Source organism: Acanthopagrus latus, chromosome 14 (assembly GCF_904848185.1).
Source record: "Acanthopagrus latus isolate v.2019 chromosome 14, fAcaLat1.1, whole genome shotgun sequence".
Lineage (NCBI taxonomy): Eukaryota > Metazoa > Chordata > Actinopteri > Spariformes > Sparidae > Acanthopagrus > Acanthopagrus latus.
This window is the reverse complement of record NC_051052.1, coordinates 5,954,000-5,970,763: the sequence shown is the minus strand read 5'-3', so window position 1 is coordinate 5,970,763 and position 16,764 is coordinate 5,954,000. Positions and strand designations below refer to the sequence as shown.

The window sequence follows — 16,764 nt, the reverse complement described above, 5'->3', positions numbered from 1 at the left end:
TGATAGCAAAGACGCACAACCCTGTCGACATCAGTGGGGCGACAGAAAACATCCTGACTGGAGACGTCAACCAACTGGCTCTAGAGCAGCTGATTTAAACCTGCAAGAGCATCACTGGTATCCATCTATACGACTTTAATGAGTATGTAACTGTTGCTAATGTTTCATTTAGTTATTGCCGTACAGGCCATACAGCTTCCATAAACCACACTCTACTGGATGCAATTTCAATTCCAGCGATGTAATTCAAATCAGTGTACTTGAGTTCCAAGTCCTCAAAGATACGTGATGGTTTCAGCGTTCATTTGGCACGCAGAGAAATGATGAATAATGAGGATAAACAAATGTTGTGTGAGTGAAGAAACGCCTGAAATCCATTCACGCTTCACTCGATTCACCCCCATCCGCTTCCTGGAGAAGCAGCCATGCAGGCCACGAGCATGCTAAAAAGCTTACACCGAGCAGAGTAGCAGCGTGTACAAAGAGGCACAAAGCTGTGGGGAATGAGGGGGCTCATCTTTGTAACCCAATCATAATCCAATCAACACATATACAGCAGTTTACAGCCACAGAACAGAGTGACATGAAAGGGACGTATTCTTCTCGCAACACACTCCCGCCCACTCGCACTTTTCTATTAAAACAGTGCTGAAGAGAAGGGGCGCGGGAGGACGAAGGAGGATGAAGAGATGAGTGGGAAACTGACAGGAAGGAGGAGGAACATTTAGGAAGGAATCGGGCGGAGGAGGGGAGCGTGAGAGCGCTGTGTCAGTCTCGAGTGTTGTGGTGCTGCGCCATCTAGTGGTCAGAGTCGATCATCACAGTTGATATTTTGAATGAGTTCGAAATTGGATTTGGTTGCCTGTCAGATTAATCCTTCTTACCGGAGGATTTAGGACGTGGAGGTGGAAGAGTGGAAGACATGAGAGAGGAGGATGCAAATTATTGGAGCTATGGAATGTTTGTCAGCAGTCAAGTCTGATTGGTGAGAGAGAAAACGCCCAAAAGAAATACACATATAGAACATAACTTTAATTTTTTTGATATCATTATAAAGAAAAGCTGACATGTTACAGTTTTTTCATTTTCAGATTCAATGATTGAAAGCACGTACAGTCACAAAAGGCTTCGTTATGAAACGTCATGGCAGTAAAAACGGAAGGTTTGGATCTTCACACCACTTTTAAAAATAAAAATAAAATGTTTTTTAAAAAAAAGTAGACCACTGACTTTCCAACGACTGATTCTTTGGTCGCTTTTCAACTCCAAGTGGAAAGTGCCTCAAAAAATGAAACGTAACCAAAATCTACAATCTGTGATGATCAACGCCAGAATTTCATTCAGGGTTGTTTCTCTGGTTTCATCTTGCCTGCTAACTTGCTTCAGTCGCAAACATTCATCAGGATTCATCTCAACAAACACCTGAGAGCCAGCTGGTTGCCTTCAGACAAAGGTAGCTCGAGTGCTTCGAGTGCTTGTTTGAAAACAGGATGAAACATAAAAACACAGTTTAAGACATAAAATGATCACACAGCATATTTAAAATCCACTTAAAGTGTAAAGAATGACTTTACTTCTCACTGTCCTGATGGTGTAATCGAAATATTCCAAATCACGAGGCAGCAAAAGTCACACACAAAAAAAAAATCGGCTAAATGTTCTACCATCCTAGAAAGAGGTGACTACAGCACTGACCAGCATGTGCATAATGTCACCTTCAGGCCACCGTAGCCTTGCAAGGCCTCCGGCGTGCATGTGGTCATAAATTAGCATCATTAAATTTAACTTGCAAAACATTTTTTGGAATTTAAGTTTCATGAGCACCAAGGTTACTCCTCAACAATCAGTGCAAATAAAATGGTTGTAGCTCATATAAATAATAAAAATCTCAATTCGAACATTGCTTTAATATAAAAGTATTTTCAGTCCAACTAATTCAGTAATTCATCTCATAATAATCAGTAAATGTTCTGAAATATTAAATATTTTTGCCAACTATGTCGCAGACTGGCCATTTAAATGGTAACAGTAGTTCTCCCCAAGATCTGTAAACACACTTCAATGTGTAAAACTGGTGGAGCTACCCTTTAATCTTCAGTCTAATGGCTCCTCTTGGAGCAGAGGGACAGTGCAGCACTACTTCAGTGAGAATTCAATAACCAGTGTGACGTGTACCATCTTTTCAAATGTTTTAAAACAATGTGAAGGAAGTGTGAGAGACGAGGATTTCCTCAGCAGGAAATGAATACAAACAGAAACAGGAAGTAGTTAGCGTTGTTAAAAAAAAAAAGAAAAAGAAAACCGAGGATGCGGAGATCCGTTTCCTTACTCTTGGTTTCTTATTTAACAGAAAATCTTCTATTAACTGCTTAGGTGGAAAGATAGTTAAATGGATGAGGAAATTAGAGTTTGAGCAAAGACTTATGATTGTCATAGTGCAAAATGGAAAAAAAACTATTTTGACTTAAGCATGGATGTTTGACTTGGTCTGAATGGAACAGCATCAACTCTATTTGAATTAGCACCTACACATCTTTGTGCCAACTCTGCGTACATGCAGTATCTCAGGTTAATCTCCTCGTGGCTTTTACTCACTAACACATCTTCTCTTTTTCAGTCGCTCTTGCCGACCCTGTGTAGTTTCGCTTGTCCAGCTCCAGTCTTTTCCCATAGTTGAGATGATTGATACTGATGGTTCACAAGATTTACACTCAGTGACGTCCCATACGTCAGTCATTCTGCTCTTGTTATTCTTGATATTTGAGATGACACATGGTCTAAAGGAGTTTGACAGTAAACTCAGATTTGAAAATAACACTAATAATAATAATAATAATAATAATAATGTTAGCTTTTCAGACTTTTCATCGGCTGGAACGCTCGCGCAAGGCTGTATTTACATAAAAGCTGAGAAAAAAAATCTTAATCTTTCCTAAGTGGACCGTTTCTCCACACCCTGCTTGATCCCCAGCACCAGGTGAACAAACCAGTTGATCTGAACCATCCATCCTTTCTCCCTGCAGATCTCTATCTGGTCCAGTAGGTGGCGCTGTGCCTCGTCCTCGCTGCGGCCGACGGTCAGCGCCTCGCGGATGTACTCGATATCCTCCTTGCTCGTCAGCTGAGGCATGCCTGTTGACAGCCAAAAGAAAGGGCCACTCTACAAACATCGTCTCACAAACACATCTGACTAAAGTTTTCTATTCTTTGAAATAAGTAAAGACAAAATCCAACTTTAAACTAAACTTTAGATTACAGCTCAGGTCGTGGTTTCAATCCAAATCTCATGAAAAGAACAAACAGTTTGTTGTTAGGAAGGAAGTCGTACCGGTCATCAGCATCATGGAGAAGAGGATGATGAGCAGGTTGGTGTGGTGCCGTAGGGCGAGGTAAGCCTTCACACACACATCCTGAGACAGAGAACACATATATTACATACTGAACATACAGACAAATACATGTGGAAGATATGAAGCTATTGGACTCTTGATTAGCTGATACATAATACTGCCCCTGTGACGATCTTTCTGATCTATTTATTGTTCTAAAACAATGTGGTGGATGGATGCGTGGTGTGGATGTGTCTGTGTTCACAGATGACGTTCACTGTGTTCAGTGTGTTCACATGAAGTCGTCACATTTTCTGCACCTGGAACTTCTGGAAGTGGGGGCTACTTTTCTTCCCCGATGTTCCCATGACATACAGGAAGTCCGGCGTGAGCACGAAGGGAACCCACTCCTTACTGATTCCCATGAAGCTCTTATAATTCCCCAGGATGTGGCCGAAATCGATGTGGAAGAGGTTCCCTGCAGGAACACGAAGGAGATTACTCTCAGTTTTTTAGGTTTCCCTCCTAAACTCCATGGTTAAAAATTGAGATCCAAATTTCAGTCCAGTCTAATAATATGTTTTTAAATGTTAACCAAATTATAGACATAGGTTGACAAAATGATTACATGTATTAAGACTTGATATATTTCACAGATAGTCAGAGGTCAGGAATGATTAAAAAAAGAACTAATCTGTAAAAGAAGGAGAAAATGAATATGAAACTGTCTAGAGTAATAAATAAAGCGACAAATAAATGTGAAAATATTGAAACTAACAACAATATTTAATTTACTTTTTAAACTTTTATTTGTTCGTCTTGAATCTCATTTGTTAGCAGCAGTGTCTCCTCAGCTGATCCCTAACCTTGACCCCAAAAACAGTAATAAAAAGACTCATTACCAGATTCTGTGATCATGATGTTGTCATTGTGGCGATCCCCAATACCCAGGACGTAGGTGGCCACACAGTAGCCTCCACAGGAGTACAGGAACTTCTCCACCGCCTGCTGAAACTACAGAGACAGAGAGAGAGAGACAGTTTGTCGTGTAGTTAAGAATAGGAAGCTGTAGTTTGGTGCTGAAGGACTCTCAGCTGTGGAAATGTGTGGAGTGGCAAACAACTGTATGTATATTCAATGTAAAAAAAAAAAAAAGAAAAGAAAATACTTTTGTGCTATGACGTAAAACACAACAGGCACACTGAAGCGCAGTAACCTTTCATTTTGAAATTACAGATGAAGTGTCGCAAAACAAGTCATCAGGAACTGAGCAAAAACACTAAATATAGACGCTGGGGGTGCAGGTGTCACAGTTAAAGCTGTGTGAGTGTATGACGACAGGAAAAACTGAGCGTAACTTCCTTCCTGTCTGTCTCACTGCAACTTCCTGTAACATCTGATAAACGGAGCAGCTGCTGGAGACAAATAGCTGATTTCAAGAAACTATTTTGATAGTCGACTGATGGTTTCAGTCGTTCTTCAAGCGGAAATGTCAAACACTTGCTGGTTCCAGCCTTTTAAATATGAGGATATGCTGCTTTTCTTTCTTTCATTGCTTTTTTCAGGAAGAAATATCTTCGGATCAACCCTGATACCAGTGACAATACAGACTAAAAATCAGCAAGTAAAGAGTAGGTCAAAGTAAACACAATAATTGTATGTATTTAGACTATGTTTCAAACAACACGTGGACTAAGCTGTAGTGAGGATATGCTGCTTTTCTTTCGTTTTTGATAGTTACTAAAGAGTTTTTGAGGTCAGGACAAAAAAAACTATTCAAAGACGCCTTTTTGGCCTCTAACTGCTGATATAGAGTCCTGATATAGTCCATATGATAATCATTTGCATGCTGGCTGAGCCGGCTGACATGTACCTTGTCCTCGCTGACACACTTGTCCCGGAGCCACTGATAAAGGATTTCATCTTTAAAAGCTCCGGTGCTTCCAACGACGCTCTGCTGGATGTTAGCGATGGTGGTGGCGTCCTTCACTATCTCAATCATACCTTGAGTAGAGAAGTAAAGACAGAGGGAGGAGTTAAATATATCACACAGTGTCTGTAATAATCGTCTGCTCTGTCTTCAGGATCTGACATGCTGACCTATTCTGTTCCCAGTGGAGATGCAGCCGTACGGTAGCAGACAGAGATCCAGTGATTCCGTCTCCCAGATCGACTCCATGATCAGCAGAATCTGAGGGGACACGACAGGAAACTGAGTGCTAACGTCCTTTCTTTAATCATCTGTGTGTGTGTCAGAGACTGTGCGGGCGCCCACCTGCAGGATGAGCATGTCCTGTCTGAGGTCGTCGCCGTCTTTGAAGATGATGCCGATGGGGTCTTTGGACAGAGTGGTGGGGTCGGCCCGTTTGAACTGCAGCCACAGAGGCTTCTTCTTGGATGCCATCACTTTGCACTGCTCGATCTGAGTGCACATAGACGGTGTTCACATGTTTATTCCACTTTAAGAAAAAGTGACTAAAAGTTTGTGACTGTGTATGTGCGTGTTCGTCCCTCACCAGCAGGGCTCCGGCTCTGAGCCCAGGATCATAAGGGACTCTGAAGCTCTCCGGCAGACCAGACGACTGCAGATTCTCCAGCTTCTGACGCAACTGAAACACCACTGACAAGAACACACATCACACACAAACAAGCAGAGCTTTAGTGTCATGACTTGGAGCTATGTTTTATCTTTTAACCACAATATATTGAATAGTTACATGCTCTGCTCCCACTGAATGTTGGTCTTTGTTGTTGCTGTGTGTCTGTTGCACGACACGGAGACGATGGAGCGCGCGCCAAAACAAAGAGCGCACTGTCTGAGATCGAGCGGAGTGATCGGGGAAACGTGGCAGCCGCAGCCGCAGCAGCGAAACATGTTACAGATGCTGGTGCTGTGGTTGGTGTTGGACTGATGATCTGTTTGTTAGAGTTTCAGATATCCTCAAATGTTCAGTCTGTATAAATAATCTAAACTAAAATGTAAACACACAAAGCTAAGAATCACACAGACCTTCAAGTGAATGCTTTTTAATTTGTGCCTCAAAATGAGGCTTTATGATGTTTATTTTACATACTCCTAAGAGGACTCAGAAAACATAGAACTGTACCATGAGAACTGAATATTACAGCCGAGGCCGGGTTCACACACACACACACACACACACACACACACACACACACACACACACAGGTTCTTTGTTTCTTTGCAGACTTTCATACACAACTTAACAATGTTTTGGGTAGCTGAAAACAGATCTCTTGGAAAAGTCCCTCCAAAGCGGAAATATTCAGAAACTCAGGTCTCAGTGTAGAAACAGAGCTTTTTGTAAACGATGACGCAAACACACTTTTGCTTCCTCACTGTGTCTAAGCAGTATGAGTAGCGTTGCGGGCAAATGTGTTTGGGTTTGTACAATGATGGAAAGGATGTGATACTGTCAATATTTTGAAAGACACAAACAGACATGGATGATGCCATAACTGAATGAGAGACAAAATGGCTGCTGACAAAGTTTTAATTATTTATGATTAGCCACTGAGATTCTGTGAAGAGCTTTGACGTGTCATTGCTTTTTTCAGGAAGAAATATCTTCGGATCAACCCTGATACCAGTGACAATACAGACTAAAAATCAGCAAGTAAAGAGTAGGTCAAAGTAAACACAATAATTGTATATATTTAGACTATGTTTCAAACAACACGTGGACTAAGCTGTAGTGTCAGCGCTTTGAATCCACGTAGTTTTTAGTTCAAACCCCACCCCCCTCGTCTCACCTTGAGCCGTAATGTCGTACTTGTCAGCGGACATGGCCTTGACCTCTCGGGTGACTTTCTGCAGAGCCTCAGTCATCTCCACCTGAAGAGAATCGGTTCATCAAGTCAGTTACAGACAGACTGCAAATTAATTCCTCTAGAGTCGAAGGATAAAGCTGTTCAGACAGGGGGAACCTTCAGGTGTTTGAGAAAAATGACTTGAATTGCCGTTTTCATTAGGAATACAAGGCACACTCTTTACACGACAAGCTGACTTGTTGCTCACCTGCTTCCTGAAGTCCTGCAGCATGTCCTCACCACAGCCTCTCAGGTAGGCCTCCAGCAGGACAGCGTACCTCTGCTGGTAGTGCATGGACTGGGCGATCTCACTGCGCAGGAACCAGAACAGGAAATGACCGATGCGCTTACTCTGCGGAGAGGAAACAAAACATGCTTGAAACCACAGCAATAACAGTATGATTATTTGGCATTAACAACATGCCAAAACATGTTCCTTGTTTTGACTGACACACACACACACACACACACACACACACACACACACACACACACACACACTCTCCCACTCACTATACTCTACAAATGTTACAAGGCAGTGTGAGAAACAGACACAGATGTTGGTCCTGTTTACCCTCAGAGCTCTCTTCAGCAGGAACCTGACCAGGGCGCTGTCATGGTAAGGCTCAAACTTCACCGCCTGCAGGACACACATACACCAAGCAAAGTTTAGTACGTTTATTTCTGGTGGAACCATTTGAAATCACAGGTTTCAGTGAACACACATGCATGCATAGGCATTTTTTTTATATTACTACTGTCATGAAAGACCCATCTTGATACGCATTACAAGCCGAATGGTAGAAACGTGGAAGTAGGCTGGTTTTCTTTTCTTTTTTTGTACTCAAATGGGAACTTTGAGGAACTTTTAACCAACTTGTGGTGCTATAGAGCAATGGCGCGTGTCAACAGAAGAGAAGAAGAGGACATTAAGGTGCTGTCAGCAGAGCCTCATTCAGGACAAGCTTTGTAAATGTTTTATGAGGCAGACAGTGCCATCACCATGTGTTAAGGCCGTGGAAATGCACTAAAAAAAAGTTTAGAATAAAAACTTCACAGGGTACTTTGAACATACTGAGCTCCGAGGTTACAGTGTGATGGCACAGAGGATGGACTGAGGCGGTGAAGGAAGTGCAGTGAAAACACAGAGCTTAGTGTGTTCACTGAAGGAAGCAGAGAGCGGGTCAACAGGTCAGACACACACACACACACACACACACTAAGAATGCAACAGCAGTGCAGTTTGGGCTCAAATGACAATCCAACCTTTCATTACTAGTATCATGTGATCTGCGCAACAAAAACATTTGACTGCAATCCTGGCACCTTCAGTAACACAACATAACACAACCTAGCATTCGGTATAAACATATCTTGTGCTACATTTTGGATTGAAACCCTCCACATGTCACTGACGTCCCGGGATACAGACACAACAGTATCTGTAAAGATAAAGAGTCGTGTTCCTATCAGACCAAAGGGCCCTTTGTCGCCCGCGGCTGATAATCCATAAACCTCATGCAAAGTTGACCACAGACTCGCTATGGAAACACATCAGCCGCACAAGCAGTCAGTGTGTTTCTGCTGCGCGTCCTCTTCCTATAAAACTTGCCAGATAGTGTGACGGTGAATCAGGTGTTAACGGGGAGAAGTGCTTCATCAGTCTCCTTCGTCTGAACGACACGTTGTGTTTTGCATTTCAAATCGTGTTCAAATATGTGTTGTGAAAAATAACTCCGATACTGTGGTTTGATTGCAATAATGACTGTTAACAGTGACAATCAGAGGTTAACCTGTATTTAGTGACGACTTCATGCACGCGTTTCAACATGAAAGGAGCTGGATGATGACTCAGCAGAAATAGTACGAGCTAATACTGTATGTTTTTATTTGACAGACAGTTAGTTAGGTAGGAACACCTCAATGCTTTACTTAAGTAGAAGCACTAAGCTGCAAAATGCAGTTATAGGAATGATTGGACATTTTGGGAAATGAATTTATTGGCATTCTTTCCGAGAGTTAGCCGAGAAGATTGACACTACACACTAAATATGAAGCTACCACAAGCAGATGGTTAGCTTAGCTTAGCACTAAGGCTGAAAACAGGTGGAACCAGCTAGCCTGGTTCAACCAGAAACATTAAAAATAAATCCACCTACCCTACCACTTTCTCTATGTTTAACTAATTAACATGTCACATTTTATTTGTTTATCTGCTGTTTAATCTGTCCAATAACATGAATTCACCGTTTTAAATGCCTTGCAACTGGTAAAATTTGGGCAGAGCCATGCTAGCTGTTTACCACTGTATCCAGCATTTGTGCTAAGCTAAGCTAATCAGTTGTTCACGTGAAATTCAAATTTAGTGCACAGCCATGGGAGTTGCATCAGTCTTCTGATCTTACTCTTTAAAATAACGCAAATTAGCATATTTTTCCCAAGTGTCTGACTTTCCCTTTATACTACCAAAGTGCTTATCATGCAGAATGGCTTCTTACACAGTGGCATATTAATGACTTATTTTACTGATGCATCAACATGTAAACACTATTTTAATGCTTTAATCAAGTCAAACTAATTCCTTCTCATATAGGATGGAGAGTCTTATCTGATCAAATTTCAAAAGCGGATCATATCTCATGCATCTGGAATGTGAATTCACTATGTAACCACGGCCGACAGATAAATGCAGAGGAAATAAAAGTACATTTCCTTCTTAAATGTGGTGAAGTATAAGCACAAAAAAGTAAGATACTACATTCTACCTCTGCAGTTTCTCTCTTGCAGCCGTGAATGCATAAAAGCAGAAACAGAATGAATAGAGGAGTCACACCTGCACAAGCTGCAGCAGGTATCTGAGCACATCGTCATCTTCCAGAGTCTCCAGTTTCCTGACAGCCATCGAGCGAACCTGAGCGTCTGAGTAATGACAGTCCAGCAGCTGCATGGCCAGACCCACGTCCAGACCACTGAACAGGAACAACATGGTGACAGGTGATGGGGATACTGAACGTACTGAGGACAGACACATGTATTGGCAGTGTGAGAGCCATTCTACCTGCTGTCCCACGCACTGCTGCGCTCTAACAGACGGTGTGTTGCCAAAACGTCCTCCTGTTTCCCCCAGCGGACTGAACCCAGAAGCTTCGGGTAGGCTCTGAAGACAGAAAGAGATTAAGGAGAAAATTAATTATCCTGGAATACGAGCTAGAAAACGCCAGTGATGTAAACGCCTAAAAATAAATACCTGGGGTCGCGCATACACTCATGCCTGAAGTGCCACAGCAGCTCTTTGTCCTCAGGACTGAGCGGGTGCAGGGGGTCGGTAGCCACGATGGCCGCAAACTGTTTCTTCAGGTGGTTCGGCATCTCTCTCTGACCTCGCTCCCCAACCTCCGCCTCCTCCCCCCCAGCCATGACGTCTCGACCCACATCCCGACTCTTGGGCAGCACTACAGGGTAGCAGTACTTATCCAGTAAAATGGCGATGGCCATCGCTGAGGCCTTGTCTGGGTTGGTGGCAGAGGTGAGCTTGTCCGCGTTGATGCTGCTGCTGCTCTCCTCGCTCTTCTCGGGCATTTTCCACATGTGGAGGATGAACTCGCCCTGGCGGAGCAGAGAGCGGTGGTCGATCAGCAGCAGGTTGACGTAGTACAGAAGACGACTCTTGGTCTTTCCTGAAAAGCCGACAGACAGAAATAAGCCTCGCTCCCACGATCATGAGCATGATGATGATAAATCACGCAAATGTTAGTAGACGTCACCATCATGGCTGCCTGTTCCTGCTGTATTATCCTGGTAGGCCGACCCTGTCTTGGAGTTTGGTGTCTGGGGCTGCTTCCCACAAACCACCTGGGTGAGAAAGATAGAGCTGATTGTCATTACAGCATACAGAAACACTTCTTCCTGCCTTTGACATCTGTTTTCTATCCAAAATACATATTTGGAGATACAGTACAATGACCAAAACTACTCATCATTGTAAAATAGTCCCATCTGTCCTGACCGAAGAGTTTACCTGGAGGTTGAGGCGCGCCCCTTTCGGCAGGTCCTTGATCTTAATGTTAAACTCCAGCCAGCTGTTCCACAACACTTCTTCATTGAAGGTTTTAGAGGACGTCCTCTCCTGGGAGAGTGAAGGCATGGTGGTTAAACTCTGCTACATCTGCTGTTTTAAACCTAGTGTCTATGTGTTCTAGAAAGTAAGCGCTTCCTGAAATTGTTGGTTACTGAAACACACAACTGAGATAGTTGAGGCTCTCAGTTCTGATTTGCTGCATCTAGTTTGAAGCGGCTGTCATGAAGATTAAAACATTGTTGGAAATTTGGGGGAAATGTAAGTCTCATGACAACTAAGCTGTAGTTTGTAGACTTTTAATTAAAAACCTTTAGTTACATCTCACTGATATCAGCCTCACTGTGTATTCTCTTGCAGCTGTTCAAATAGATCAAATTAAAAGCACTGAATAAGTTAAATACTGGGAGGCTTTTATTGTGAAGTATTCAATAGAAATGCTAAATATTTGTCACTGAGGCTTGCACCGACCGTGACCATTTATTAAAAAATCTGCCTATAAAATAAGACATGGTCATTTTCAGTAGTTTTTGACAGCAATTATGTTCAACTATTGCAGGAACTAACAAAGCCGTTTGGCATGATTTTTTTGTGTTTTTGTGCGTTGTACAACTTTACCTGCGCTAAAAGCTGCTGGCCGTGGAAGATGCTGGCCTCTATGAAGACAATGAACTCTGGGATTTTGGGGAGGGATGGGATGTCAATCCCCAGCACCTTCACTCTGAACTTCCTGTTACAGTCCCACATGGAGATGGTGAACACTCGTTCGTGGTCCTTCTCGTCGATGGTCAACTGCTCGTGGGTACCTGACGAAGAGAAGTCAGGAGGGGAGAATTACAGCCACTGAATGAAGGTGTGTGTGTGTTTGTTTGGACCATACTGTATCTGAAAAAAAAAACTGGAATAAATACATCATCAAGAACACACACAAAACAACAAACACTTCTCTTCATTTACCTGCGACTCCGGTGCAGTCGTCCACTTGTGCCCAGTCCTCCTTCTGGACCTGATCCAGCTCGGGATCAGGTGGCGACTCCAGAACCAGGTGGATTTCCTCCCCGTTCTTCAGACACTGACGGATCCAGTTGAAGTTCTGCAGTGGTTTTTCCCCGTACAGGTACTCCTCCCTGCGTGAGCAAATACTTAGAGGGTCAGTTTCACATTGTGAAGCTTTCATACTAATGAAAGCATTTCTATGATATAATCTACTGAATTACACTTTTACTTTCACTTTTCACAAACTTGTTGATATCGGCTCCATGTGTCAGAAGCTGTGGCGTGTAGATTTGTTATACTTTACCTTCCACACACTCGAAGAACAAAGTCCTCCTCACACATGTTGTCAGGAATGCCCAGCAAAACTCTCTTGTTTGCTGTCTTGGCAAAAAAGCTCGCCAGCACCTGAACAAGACGGAACATTGTCAGAAAATATTACAAAAACAGAACAGGAAGCTAGAAAAACAAGTGTTCATCACTACACTTGTCTACCTGAGCTGGCGGGTCATCGATGGAGACCTTGATGGTCTGGCTGACCGTGCCGATGTGGATCACCACCAGGATGTGATTGTTACTGACCTGAGAGGAGGAACAAAGAATGGCACAGTCAAGTAATGAATGGACCTTACTGCTATTAATATGGTTACAGTGTGGAACCTACCCCACTGTCCAACAATCCTATCTTATCAGCACATATACAATCAGTGGTGCAAAGTATTTATGTACATTAATTCTGAGTGCTGTACATCAATACAGTGTGGTTGTGCCTGAGTATATTCAACTAATAAAACATGATGTATTGTTCAAGATCAATCTACCCAGCAGTCTATAACGTAGCTGAAATTAGCTTTACCTTTACCAGCAGCAACATTAGATTGATGCATTCATGCATCCCTAATAATAATAATGTAGTGATATAATATATATGGTTCTGAAATGGGCCCTTGCATAACAATTGCCTTTTGTACTTTCAGTACATAATACACTAATACAATTGTACCTATACTTCAGTAAGAATTTGAATGCAGGACTTTTACTTGCAACAGAGTGTTTTTAATTAGTTGTCCACCATTACCAAATACACAAAGACATAGAGGAGCGCTACTAGTATTTATGTATGATAAAGCTTTAAAGGCTAAGTTGAAAGAGGCCGATCTGAAATGCGAGGACTGTAAAAGACATACAGTGACAAACTCTAACTGCCAGAGTAAACAATGTCATATTAAGGCCAGCAGAAGCCTGGATTTCAGTGATCGTTATTCTGACAAATGAGATTGGAATCTTAGTCAAGGAGGAAGGAAATGAATTATAAACACCAGATTATTGACAGCTTCCTCGTGAGACTGGTTATTGCTGTTAGACTACACTGGGAACACTCTTAAATAGCAGTTCATATGAGTTTGTGTCTCAGCCACTAATCATTATATCCACATTAATGAGATTTATCAAAAATCTCATAGTGTTAATATTTTGTTAATGTAGCAAAAGTCATCCCTACAACATAGTCACAACAAAACCGATTAAGCCTTTAAAAAAAACATCCTGATATTATTTTGATTTTGTTCTAGCAGCGAAGAATGTGTTTTGTAAGCACTGAAGTGCACATACGAGGTGATACATTAATCGATCATTCATATAATAAAATCAATCAACCACACACACCTTGCTGAGCAGGTGTTCAGGCAGCAGCTTGCGGGTCACCCAGGGGTCCATGGAGTAGAGCTTCGGGTCGCGGTCTGACAGCTCGATGCGCCGCGGCGTCAGCAGCTTCCTGCGCGTGAACTCCAGCTCGTCGTCGTGCACGTTGCTGACATCAGTCACGTCGTAACCAATCAGGTAGTTGAGGTAGCGCTGGTACTGCAGGGACTCGTCTGAGGGCTGAGGGCGGGGAACCAGCTGGATCCGACCCACGTCTTTCTTCAGGGCTTTTAAAACACAGCAGAGGTCACGTCATAGGAGCAGGAGAACAGCACCTGGCTTCATATTTTTTCACCCCCCTCCCTTCATCCTGTTTCCTGTCATCTCTGAAGCTGTCCTATCAATAAAGCCATACAAAAGCCAACAAACTAATACAAATTAATAAATAAATTGTAAAAAAAAGCTGTCCTAGTTGGTACCTCTCCAGTAACGGATGCAGTCCAGCGTCTGGAAGACCTGGTGCTTGTCATAAATCTCACACACGTTGCCTTTCTTCTGGTAGAGCAGGATGCAGTGGTCGGGAGAAAAGCGCTGGTAGAAGTCGTGACAGAGGTTTAAAGTCACCGCCTTTAGCCACACCTGAGCTTTCACCTGGGAGGCGAGAAATACGCACCGAATCAATATACGTCACGTTTCAAGTGCCATTTTAACATCCACAATGAATAACCCCCAAGCGTTAGTGATAAATCAGTCAGTCGGGTTACCTGTTCCACCGTCCAGTTTCCAGCCACCTCCAGCAGCACGGTGTCGGGGCTGTTTCCGCCCCGCGCCGTCGTGGGCAGGATGAACTCCACAGTGATCTGATCCATGGAGGAGCAAGAGGACGACGTGATGGCCTTCTTTCTTCTCCTCCTCCGGGTCTCTTCTCGCACGACTTTGGGCTCTTCGTCGCTCACCTGGATCTGCTTCCCGTCCATCGCCTAGCTTGAGAAGGGGGGGCAAGAGACGACCAGAAAAACAGGTGGAAGAAGAGGCAAATTCATCAAAGAAGTGCAAATAAGTCATTGACAGATCTAATCTAAAATTCTCTGACATTCTCTTCAAGAGCTCAATTAGATGGGGTAATTGAAAAGAAAGCAACAGAAATCAGACACAAAATGGCTCCATATGGTGGGTTCAGCATGTTCAAAGTCCAAGATCCCAAATTGATCTGAAAAGACATCATGTACACCCTTTCTTTTTAGCTGAAATCTTCTCTGTAGTTGTTAAGTTAAAAAGCATGTCAAGGGTACAAATAACATCTTTTTCAATCAATTGGGGATCTCCAAACAAGCTGCATGGAGCCATTTATTAGTTGGGTTTTTTTTTTTTTTTTTTTTTACATTTTATGACGAGTCCACATCTACTTCAGTTTTTTGGGGAATGCTGCAACACTGTTTTGCTATGAAACTCCAGAAAACGTCCGGTGGACTACAAAACTTCCCCTGACTTTCCGTCGTAATAGTCATGAGAATTTCGTGTTTGGTGATCTTATCCTACGACACTATTAATTAATATTTTACAACATAATGACAATGACAGCAAACCTGCATATTCTGAGATACGGGACCCAGAGAATTCATGTTTTTACTAAAAAAGATTAGACGTACATTTTAATGTAGCTGCCAATTAATTTTCCTGCAAAACAACTATCAGCTCAGCTCTAAACTAAGTTCTTTTTTTTTTTTCAACTTGAGTTCAGTTCAACAGTGAATTTAGTGTTTATTGGTGACAAGTATTGGAAAGAGAGAATTATAAGTTATACTGTTTTCAAGAAAGGTAACAATAAGTCCCAATGGGATTTTTATATGTATTATATTATTATAATACTGTAAGAGGTTGTTGTTTGTTTTTTTTGTTTTTTTGATTATGATTATTAAGAATGTACAGGCTTCCTCGACTACATGTCTATTACAATATGAAGAGTAAGCTGAAACACTGTCAGAGCAAAGCACTGGTCTCATTGGCCTATTAGAACATCTTATTTTAGAGGACTGAGGTAACATAAACTGTCTTATTTCCTCTCTAGTATTAAGAAATGACACACAAAGCAGGATTCAATGGCTGCAGTTTCCCTTCTGCTTCTTCACATCAGCAGAGGAAGTTTTGAAAAGCAGGAAGCAAAAAAAACAAACTGCGAGCCAGCATGGGTGAAGCTCTCTCCAGCTCGGAGACAGTCTGCTGCTCTGACCACCGTGTCATAAACGTTACTATTCTGCGTGTGTCAGAGGTTAAAACGGACAGTGCCAACCTGCGGAGCGGTCAAACTGTTTGAAAAGCAGCCGTAGCGGGGCCGGCTAGGTGCCTGCTGGATGTAACGGTCCAGCTGCCATAATAATCGGAAGAGAGGCGTCAGTTCTGTCAAACAACAACTTGAACAAGATTGTTAAGGACTCACCAATGAACGCAGACGGGGACGGCAACGAAACCCGGAGCTCTGGGCGAAAGCTTCGGCATTTATGCTACATGAAGAGACCACAAACTACAGTAAAAAAAAAAAAAGAGAGAGAGAGAGAGAGAGAGAAAGTACGTCTGAAGTTAGTTTGTGTCAGCGTGAAGGGAAACGCTGCGCTTCTACTCGGGAAGAATGACAAGTTCGCCGGCTGACTTTTTTTCTAGTCAGAACGAGAAAGAAACTTCCGGCACGACTCTTCAAAATAAAGCTCGAATAAGGCTCGCGATGGACGCGCGAACACAGTGCGTTATTCTGATTACTCTGTCAGTTAGTCGTCACAGATGTTGAATAAGAAGGGCTGGACTTCGAAGATATGCGCAAAAGAGTATATGTAAAGAGTATATGTTCTTAATATGTTTCCCCTATTTCACGATCTACATTAAACTTTATAATGGTAATAG

At 42.6% G+C, this 16,764-nt stretch overlaps 1 protein-coding gene across 2 annotated transcripts; it reads right to left on the bottom strand.

The window, feature by feature from the left end:
* Positions 1 to 1,011: 1,011 nt before the first annotated feature.
* pik3cg (phosphatidylinositol-4,5-bisphosphate 3-kinase, catalytic subunit gamma) lies at positions 1,012 to 16,533 on the bottom strand. Of its 2 annotated transcripts, none has more exons than XM_037122229.1 (24): positions 16,307 to 16,533; positions 14,634 to 14,853; positions 14,349 to 14,520; positions 13,894 to 14,156; positions 12,724 to 12,810; positions 12,536 to 12,636; positions 12,193 to 12,362; positions 11,854 to 12,041; positions 11,179 to 11,286; positions 10,925 to 11,012; positions 10,408 to 10,837; positions 10,219 to 10,317; positions 9,994 to 10,129; positions 7,735 to 7,800; positions 7,369 to 7,512; positions 7,104 to 7,185; positions 5,846 to 5,949; positions 5,605 to 5,751; positions 5,430 to 5,520; positions 5,203 to 5,333; positions 4,232 to 4,343; positions 3,650 to 3,807; positions 3,329 to 3,410; positions 1,012 to 3,132 (listed from the first exon to the last, which is right to left on the bottom strand). In XM_037122229.1, exons 2-24 carry the CDS (start codon positions 14,844 to 14,846, stop codon positions 2,933 to 2,935), a joined length of 3,372 nt encoding a protein of 1,123 aa, XP_036978124.1. In that variant the 5' UTR covers positions 14,847 to 14,853; positions 16,307 to 16,533; the 3' UTR covers positions 1,012 to 2,932. The 2 variants fall into 2 exon arrangements, with proteins under 2 accessions (XP_036978124.1, XP_036978125.1); XM_037122230.1 differs by having other exon boundaries at positions 14,634 to 14,849.
* Positions 16,534 to 16,764: the final 231 nt, after the last annotated feature.

Coding starts and splice junctions, on each gene's coding strand:
- pik3cg (XM_037122229.1), bottom strand. CDS start 14,846: ATGGACGGGAAGCAGATCCAGGTGAGCGACGAAGAGCCCAAAGTCGTG. Junction 14,157..14,348: donor CTGCATCCGTTACTGGAGAG/GTACCAACTAGG, acceptor GTGTTTTAAAAG/CCCTGAAGAAAGACGTGGGT. Junction 5,950..7,103: donor GTACGACATTACGGCTCAAG/GTGAGACGAGGG, acceptor TGTTCTTGTCAG/TGGTGTTTCAGTTGCGTCAG.